General features: G+C 40.0%; 1 protein-coding gene across 2 annotated transcripts; it reads right to left on the bottom strand.

Moving 5' to 3' along the window:
* Window positions 1–209: 209 nt before the first annotated feature.
* On the bottom strand, window positions 210–9177 carry fbp1b (fructose-1,6-bisphosphatase 1b). Of its 2 annotated transcripts, none has more exons than XR_015489922.1 (7): window positions 8952–9177; window positions 7944–8106; window positions 1596–1688; window positions 1363–1503; window positions 1081–1239; window positions 787–971; window positions 210–696 (listed from the first exon to the last, which is right to left on the bottom strand). XR_015489922.1 is itself a non-coding variant. In NM_213132.1 (7 exon segments), coding segments are annotated over 7 exon segments (1014 nt in total). In that variant the 5' UTR covers window positions 9122–9173; the 3' UTR covers window positions 226–507.
* Between the last annotated feature and the right edge of the window lie 1138 nt (window positions 9178–10315).

The raw sequence follows: 10315 nt of genomic DNA, 5'->3' as shown, positions 1-10315 counted from the left end.
TGGGGGAAACCGAAGCACCCAGAGGACATCACAAAACAAAATATTTATATATTGTTATCAATAAAAAATATTATTATTAAAAAACAACTGAACCAAAAAAAAGCATACGTCACCAAAAGCCACTTCCTTTTCTTCTGGAAATGGGTATTTGACTGCCAAAATTATAACATTTGTAGCTTTAAATAGTGTTTATTACAGAAACAACCAAACAATGTAAATATTTTATTTTTTATGTAAACAGAAGGGTTTAATATCAGTCACTGTAAAATACACAACACATGTTTATTTTTTTTAGTTTACAAAACCCAACTGGGACATAAAAGTACAAAACTTTACAAAGAACAAAATTTTAAAAATTATACTTCTTGTTCCTTGTATTTACAGGTTATGGGTGCTTCATGTCATGTCCATGAGTTTCATATATTTGTTTTGAGGTTCAGAGGGATGATGATAATGATGATGATGGTGGTTGTAATGGATTTCAGATGATTGTCATCAGGTTGCATCTCATTTGGCATGTTTTTTGTAGATAGAGATATACTCCTTTACATCATCAGGGGAGCCCAGAACTACAGGAACCCTCTGGTGGATTGATTCAGGCTGAATGTCCAGAACGTTCATGGCTCCAGTTGTTGCCATACCTCCAGCCTGCTCCATGATGAAGGCCATGGGGTTGCACTCATACAACAGCCTTAGCTGCAGTCCAGTAAGAAACAAGTGAAAATACTGCTTTAAAAATCTGATATTAAATGCAAATTCTAATTTATTGTGTGTGTTTGTTTTCACCTTGCCCTTGGGACTCTTGACATTAGCAGGGTACAGGAAAATTCCTCCATAGACTAGGGTCCTGTGCACATCAGCTACCATAGACCCCACATAGCGCCCTCCATAAGGTGAACTGCCATCCTGTGGGTCACAGTGAGAATGCTATCTTTAGAGACTAATATACAGAAAAAACTATTAAAATCAGCCTTTTGTTAAAGAATTTCTGAAGTAAAAATAATCTTAACAGATTTTAACAGATATGACAGGATTTTTGAATGTGTCTCTATCTCTGACTCGTCAATAAAATGAGAATGCTCAGAGTCTGTAGACTCTTACTTCTGGGAATTTCTTCTTTTGCAGATATTCTGTGACATCTGGGTAAAATTGCTGAGCGTAGCCTTCATTAAGACTGTAGATCTTTCCTTTCTTCTTAATCCTCACATCCCGATCCACAAGTATGAACTCACCGATGGCCTAATAAAGGAGGAATAAGGATGAATGATTAGTCTTTGAGGAGGTAATGTATTTACCTTTAAAATGTCATATTACTATTTAAAGCTATATGTAGTGTACGTATGAAACATAACACAGACGTACAGGGTCTAGCATGAAGCAGTTGACTCCCTGTCCTGTGGAGAGAACCAGCATGGTAGCACTGCCATAGAGAGCATAACCTGCAGCCACAATGTGTCTGCCGCTCCGCAAGGCATCCTTCTCTGAGGGCTCATCGTCAGTTTCCTAAAAAAAAAAAAAAAACAGTAAACATGCACATAAACAAGAGGATTTCAGAAAAGCTTTTAAATGACTGTAATAGAGCTGAAGGTCACTACCTTTCTGTAGATTGCAAAAATAGTTCCAATAGACGCTAAGCAGTCAATGTTTGAAGAGCCATCCAGAGGGTCAAAACAAACCACGTATTTGCCCTGGGTAACAAAGAAAAAGTACAGTGTCATGTAGCAGCTAAATTCTCAAATTATATATTGTCACCTTAGAATTATAAGGTTCTATCTGAAATTTTTGTCAAAAAATTTAGTCAAAATTGAGAATTGAGAATTGACACATTCTTATTACATGACAGTTTATTTACATTATGGATTGCATTTTATAAGTTGTTTGCATTTTAAAACTTTTTATAGAAAAAAACTAATGTTACACACATACTGTTTGCTATATGGAATGCAAATACTTTGAAGCTCAATATCTCAAAATCATTCCAAACACAGATAGAACCTTATAATGTGACAATATCACATGCAATCTGAGCAAAATGTATACCAAAAATAGTGTTCTTTTACCCCTAGCACATATAGGTTAGATAAATTAAAGAGTTTAAATTGACTTGTTAAACTTGTGTATGGATTAACTGGTCCTCACTGTGAATATAGACATGTACTCTAGATCAAGGGTGCCCAAACTTGTTTCGTATGAAGGGCCAAAAACGAAATCATTGAGGGATGTGGGCTGAAGTAAATATACCAAACTATTTTACATTTAAGTTGCCATGAATAATGTCCTAATTTATTTAATAATATTTCAAAATAAATAGAAAACATTACTTTAAATCACGTTAAATAATTCATTCATTCATTCATTTTCGTTTCGGCTTAGTCCCTTTATTAATCTGTGGTCACCGCGGTGGAATGAACCGCCAACTTTTCCAGAATATGTTTTACGTAGCGGATGCCATTCCAGCTGCAACCCATTTCTAGGAAATTAACAAATTCAGCATAGCTTTTAAAATTATAACTTAATGTAATACAAACATAACAATCACATTTATAACACAGTGGAGTTCAATCTGCCTTTGACCTGCTTAATTTGCTTGAGAAGTCTCTGCATTGTCAGGTAACAGTATGTACATTCAAACAAAATCTGATTAATTTACACCATTTAATTGAAACATTTATTTCAGTTAGCTTTTAACAATAAAACATTGAAACATCCCCATCATTCTCCCTCTCATCTCAAATGGGATGGTGGGCCAAATCAAAGGTTAGCATGGTAATGTAACGAATATGGCAGCTTACCATTCATCCGCCCACCAGAGGGAGCTCTCTCCCGATTATTGACTGGGTACTTCCTCTGTGGTACTTCCTGGTAGCCACCATATATAAGCACACTGCTTATGTGTATTCATTGCGAAGTATTGCCAGTTTCACTGCCTACTAAGCGTTTTTCCTACTGCTATTTCTGCCATTGTGTTATGACCTTTTTGCCTGCTCTTTTGACTACTGTTTTTGGATTTTGGACTCTGCCTTGTTTGCCTTTTTGGACTGCCTCTTTGTTTGCTTATCGTTGCCTGGTTCATGATCACGATTCTGCCTATTGTTTGATACTAGTTGTTTGTTTAATAAACCTCCAGCTTTTGGATTCAATCCGCCTCCATGTCTTCACCTACGGCTCCCTCACAGAATACTTCGCCGAACATCAATCCAGCGGAGGTTTCTAATTTACAAGCAGCTTTCAATTATCAAAGCGAAATGCTATCTGGGTATCAGGAACAGTTGATGCATTTAAAGGAGGCCAACGATCGTCTCACCCAGTACATCCATTCTCTCCCTGCTCCTCAAAGCTCACCGGTAAGACTAGCATTACCTGATAAATTTGATGGTTCGCCAGAACTTTGTCGTGGCTTCATTCGTCAATGTAAAGTCTTTTTTACTAGTCAGCCGGAAACCTATGCTCATGATACTAAGAAATGTGCTGTAATGATGTCCTTATTAACCGGACGAGCTTTAGACTGGGCCTCAGCTGTTTGGGAGAGTGATTTACGTATACAGTCTTCGTTTAACCATTTTATTTCTCAACTCAATGAAGTTTTTGGTTATCCTGAAGGAGGACAAGACATCTCTGAACAATTACTAGATCTTAAACAGGGAAACCGCACTGCTGCAGATTATGCTATTGACTTTCGAACACTAGCTGCACAAAGCGGTTGGAATGATGTGGCTCTCAAGGCTGTATTTAAACGAGGACTGAATGCACAATTACAAGCTGAATTAGCATGCAAAGCAGTTGATCTGTCTTTTAATGAGCTCATCACTTTAGCCATTAAAATAGACAATCTTATGCGCAACACTCCACGCTCACGCCGGGTTTTACAAATCAAATCTGAACCTGCCATGACAAGTCATGATGCCCCAGAACCCATGCAGATTGCCTCTACCCGCATCTCCTCCAACGAGAGGGAACGACGGCAGCGGGAGAATCTATGCTACTATTGTGGAGGTGAAAATCACCAAAATGCTGCATGCCCTCTCAAGACCAAGAAGAGCCATGCTCCACAATATCATGTGAGTACCATTGAAATTTCCCATCGCCAAAATTTTCTTTTGGAATGCAGAATTGAATTTGATACTGCTGTTCAATGTATTTCAGCATTAGTAGACTCTGGATCAGTGGTTAACATCATCAATCAAGAACTCACGGACAAACTCAAGATTCCTACAACTCCCTGTGTCCCAGTAATCAACATAACCACAATAGACAATGGCCCTATTGGTTCTGGAATTACTGCTACCACTGCACCAGTGTCTCTCCAAATTGGACTATTTCACAAAGAAGCCATCACCTTCTATGTAGTCCCTTCATGCAAGTACCAAATGATATTGGGCCATCCTTGGTTGGCCGTTCATGATCCTATCATTTCATGGAACCATGGTGAACTCACTCAATGGTCAACTTACTGTATTAACAATTGCCTAACAAAAACGTTGTCATTTCCCTGCCTTTCCACCAGCATTGAAAGCCCTGAAACTGAAGTATGCTCGACCCTCCCTGCTGTCTATCACCAATTTGCAGATGTCTTCAGCAAGTCCAAGGCCACGCAACTTCCCCCTCATCGACCTGGGGACTGTGCTATTGAACTATTGCCTAACATGTCCCCTCCCAAGAGCAAAGTGTACCCTCTCTCTCTCCCTGAGACTCAAGCCATGGAAAATTACATAGAAGAGGCTCTTGCATCTGGTTATATCCGGCCTTCTACATCACCAGCGGCTGCTGGATTCTTCTTTGTTGAAAAGAAGGATGGTGGACTACGCCCTTGCATCGATTATCGGGGACTAAACAGTGTCACAGTTAAGTACAGGTATCCACTACCCTTAGTTCCGTCTGCTTTGGAACAACTAAGAGAGGCTCATATCTACTCCAAACTTGACCTCAGGAGTGCTTATAATTTAATTCGAATCCGAGCAGGAGATGAGTGGAAAACCGCCTTCCTAACCACTAGGGGGCACTATGAATACCTTGTTATGCCGTACGGACTAGCTAACTCACCAGCTGTATTCCAGTCATTTATTAATGAGATTTTCCATGATCTATTGAATAAATGCGTCATCACCTATATTGATGACATCCTAATCTACTCTCCCAATCTGGAGCAACACATCAAGGATGTCAAAACAGTCCTCACACGCTTACAACTTCACCAACTCTATGCCAAGCTTGAGAAATGTGAGTTCCATGTCCACAAAACATCATTTCTGGGGTACATTGTTAGTCATAACGGAGTGGAGATGGACCAATCTAAAATTCAAGCAGTCACAGAATGGCCTCTTCCTAAGACAGTAAAGGAACTTCAACGATTTCTTGGATTCGCCAACTTTTATCGCCGGTTCATTCGAAGCTATAGTTCCATTGCCGCCCCCCTTACTTCCCTTCTTAAAGGTAAACCCGGTAAACTTGTGTGGAATCCATCCGCTGTCAGGGCTTTTGAAAACCTTAAAACTAGCTTTACCACAGCACCCATACTAAAACATCCTGATCCCGAACTACCCTTTGTTGTAGAAGTGGATGCTTCTGACTGTGGAATAGGGGCCATACTCTCTCAACGACATGGCAGTCCTGGCAAATTACATCCATGCGCATTCTTCTCACGAAAACTGACAGCAGCAGAAAAGAATTACGATGTGGGTAACAAAGAACTTCTTTCAATGAAGGCAGCATTAGAAGAGTGGCGTCACTGGCTCGAGGGGGCCGTACACCCATTCCAGATTATTACTGATCATAAAAATCTGGAGTATATCAAGGGAGCCAAAAGAATTAATCCCAGGCAGGCCCGTTGGTCATTGTTTTTTACACGCTTCAATTTTTCAGTCACTTACCGACCAGGCAGTAAAAATCTCAAAGCAGATGCACTCTCTCGCAGATATGAGACTGGCTCAACCCATCAACCCAATGTTCCTATCCTTCCATCCACGGTAGTTATTGCTCAAATAAGTTGGGACCTCATGGAGGAAATACAACGAGCACAACAAAATGAACCAACTCCATCTGAATGTCCCTCTAACCGTCAATATGTTCCTCAAACCCTCAGGAACCGCACTCTCCAGTGGGTGCATACATCACTAGGCTCAGGACACCCAGGAATTCATCGAACCACGACTCTAGTAAGGAATGCATTCTGGTGGCCTTCCATGAACAAGGACATTACCAACTTTGTTAAATCCTGTGCCATTTGTGCCCAAACCAAGACCCCTCGTGAACTACCCACCGGTCTACTACAACCTCTACCCATTCCACACCGCCCCTGGTCACATCTGTCTATTGACTTTATTACAGACTTACCATTATCCAACGGTTTCACAACTATTCTGGTGATCGTAGACCGATTCTCAAAGGCATGCAGATTGATTCCATTGAAAGGACTGCCCACTGCCATGGAAACAGCCATAGAACTCTTTCAGCATGTCTTCCGAACCTTTGGAATCCCGGAGGACATAGTATCTGACCGGGGTCCCCAATTCACTTCAAAGGTGTGGAGAGCCTTTTGTAAACACCTGGACATTAATGTCAGTTTAACTTCAGGCTACCATCCAGAGTCAAATGGTCAAGTAGAAAGAGTCAATCAAGAAATAGGTCGTTACCTAAGAACTTACTGTAGCAGAGAACAGGATAAATGGAGTGAATTCCTCCCCTGGGCAGAATATGCTCAGAATTCCCTCACCCACTCATCCACAGGTCTCACCCCTTTTCAGTGTGTATTAGGCTACCAACCTCCCATGTTCCCATGGTCAGGAGAGCCTTCAATGGTACCATCAGTGGATGACTGGATTAAGCGGAGCGAACAGGTGTGGGACAGTGCTCATGTGAGGCTTCAGAGAGCAATCCGTGCTCAGCGGATTCAAGCAGATCGCAGGAGACGTCCACACCCCAACTATCAACCTGGCCAAAGGGTCTGGCTTGCTACCCGTGATCTTCGTTTACGTCTACCATGCAGGAAGCTCACTCCAAGGTATGTTGGACCTTTTAAGATTCTTAAACGAATTAACGAAGTGACATACCGTTTGGAGCTTCCTGCTAACTATCGCATATCTCCTTCATTTCATGTCTCCCTCCTGAAACCGGTCCACCCTGCATCTCCTGGCACATTGAGTCCTGAACCTCCTCCACCTTTGGAGATCGATGGCATACCTGCTTACTCAGTGAATGAGATCCTGGACTCCCGCCGTAGAAGGGGCCAGTTGCAATATCTGGTGGACTGGGAGGGCTATGGACCTGAAGAAAGATCTTGGGTGGTCTCCAAGGACATACTGGATCCGTCACTGATACAAGAATTTCACCAACGACATCCAGATCGCCCTGCACCACGTCCAAGGGGTAGACCTATGAGAAGAACACCAGGAGGTGTTCATAGAGGGGGGGATTCTGTAACGAATATGGCAGCTTACCATTCATCCGCCCACCAGAGGGAGCTCTCTCCCGATTATTGACTGGGTACTTCCTCTGTGGTACTTCCTGGTAGCCACCATATATAAGCACACTGCTTATGTGTATTCATTGCGAAGTATTGCCAGTTTCACTGCCTACTAAGCGTTTTTCCTACTGCTATTTCTGCCATTGTGTTATGACCTTTTTGCCTGCTCTTTTGACTACTGTTTTTGGATTTTGGACTCTGCCTTGTTTGCCTTTTTGGACTGCCTCTTTGTTTGCTTATCGTTGCCTGGTTCATGATCACGATTCTGCCTATTGTTTGATACTAGTTGTTTGTTTAATAAACCTCCAGCTTTTGGATTCAATCCGCCTCCATGTCTTCACCTACGGCTCCCTCACAGGTAAACTTTGGCCCCCGGGCCCTAGTTTGGGTATAACTGCTCTAGATGCTGAAATTGTGTTAAGGAGAAAGTATAAATCAGATTTCAGTTAAAAAATAAAACAAGAGAAATGTTGCATGCACCTACCCTTTTCTCTGGTTCTATAATGACGGCTTTTTCATCTTCTTCAGACACCAAAACACAGGATGTGAAGGAGGATTTAATCATGTTTATAACTAGATCATTGGACAGGACATCTAGCTTTTTCACCTGGTCTCCTGTAACATTTGTGCTTCCAGCAATTCCATAGCTAAACAAAAAGAAATAGAGATTTGTAACTGTGATATATTCATATTTGATTCATATATGACATGCTGGTTTCCTTTCTCAGTACTGATACTGTAGCTTCTTATGAAAGAGTCGACCTTTGGCCCCTATTTCAACAAGTGAGATATAATCATTGCCTCATTCTGTAATGTCTGTTTGCAAAGTGCTTGCACTGACCAGCCACTGCAACACCACAACAGCATAGAGTAAATTTATCTTCAATTCTGCAAGCAAAATGCATCCGAAAAAATGCCACTGATGTAATTTAAGGTTTAAAGTATTTATTTAATCTAATGGCTCACTAAACTACATTGCGCTGTGTGTTGAACACAAAAAATAAAAAATAAAAATAAATAAATAAAATAAATAAATAAATATATATATATATATATATATATATATATATATATATATATATATATATATATATATATATATATATTATTTATTTTTATTTTTTATTTATTTTTTGGAAGAATGCTGGTTGTTGAGACCCACTGACATCCACCTTCCACAGTAGGAACAAAAATCCCTATAGAAGTCAATAGATTTCAGCAACCACCATTTTTTAAAAATTTTTCTTTTGTGTTTAACAGAAAAAAAAAACCTAAATAGGTTTTGAACAAGTGAAGGGTGAGTGCATAATGACATAATTTTAAGTGAATCTCTTTAAATAGAGGAAAATCTTCTCATATTTGTGTACCATCAAAGGTAGAAATAATAGAAAAACTCAGTGTCAATATGCATATTTTGGAGTGTAATTTGGCTTAACTGGATTAAAAATCGAAATATTTGTCTGGTGTGAAAAATGCATTAGCTGGTACTCACAGATTGGCAATGCCTGCTTTTCTGACAGCAGTGGAAATGGCTTTGATGGCTGTGCACATGGAGTTGAGAAGGGTTGTAAGCTCTCCTGTTCCTTTGGCTTTTCTGCCCTCTTCCAAGACAAACCTGGTGAGGGTCACCACATTGGTATCAAATGCACCTCTGTCAGACATGATTACTAACTGCTAGAGAGTAAAACCTCTTCTGAGTTCCTGCAGATTCCTGTCAGAAAGAATGTTTTAGAAAGTAGTCTAGATATTTGACTTGGTTTAGAAGGGGAGTGATGGTAGTTAACCAATTGCAGGTACCGTTGGAAGGGAGGAGTGTTTTTTTTTTTCTCTTTTGCACATGTAGTAAATGGAGGGCCTGGTCGAAGTCCAAAGAGATTATCACACTGAGTACATGCATGGGGATTGTCATTCGGTGACAATAGAGCTGATTGTATCAACTTTGATTTGTGATTGACTGATTGATCATCTAAGCACTATGCATATCTACTTTGTATTTGCATATTAGTCTCAGTTTTAAGAGCTGTGCCTGAAGTGTTGAATAAAGAATGAATAAACATTTAATATATGTATTTTTTAATTATTTTATTATTCATATTTTATCATGTATTGTCAGTATTTGTAGATATATGTTTTGTAACAATCATCTGTTTACCCAAAGATGCACATCAGACATTGTTGTGACTAATGATTGATTAGCAGTACAGAGCTGTCAGCAGAAGCAGCTCATGTGCACAGGGTATCCGTGATCAACGTGCAATCCAAAGGTTAATGTGCTGTCCCCTGCTCTGAAGGTTAATTGGCCGCAAAATAGTGGAGCAGTGGGATTCTTATGCAAGATTGTAACAAACAGGTTTCTTTACATTTCAACTCTGATCTTTGTTCCACATTTCGGCTTAAAGACAAGGTTACAATAATGCAAATTATATAATAGTCCAGTTTAAATACATTGTAATGTTCCAAAGAAAAGGAAAGTGAGTTATCTTATATCTTATATTTTCATTCATTCATTCATTGATTCATTCACTCGTTCATTTGTTCATTCGTTCATTCATTCATTCATACATGAATATTCATCCATTCAGTTGCAACCCAGTATTGGGAAACACCCATACACTCTTATTCACACACATACAGACAATTTAGTTTATTCAATTCTCCTACAGCGCACGTCTTTGAACTGTGGGGGAAACCAGAGCACCCAAAGGAAACCCAAGCCAACACGGGGAGAACATGCAAACTCCACACAGAAATGCCAACTGACCCAGCTGAGGCTCTAACCAGCGAGCTTTTTGCTGTGATGCAACAGCGTTACTCACTGCGCCTCAGCACCATCATATATTTTGTCTGCTCATATAT

This window comes from Danio rerio, chromosome 5 (assembly GCF_052040795.2).
Source record: "Danio rerio strain M-AB ecotype USA chromosome 5, GRCz13ab, whole genome shotgun sequence".
NCBI classification, from domain to species: Eukaryota; Metazoa; Chordata; class Actinopteri; order Cypriniformes; family Danionidae; genus Danio; species Danio rerio.
The sequence above is the reverse complement of the archived record's forward strand: the minus strand, read 5'-3'. Positions and strand labels throughout refer to the sequence as shown.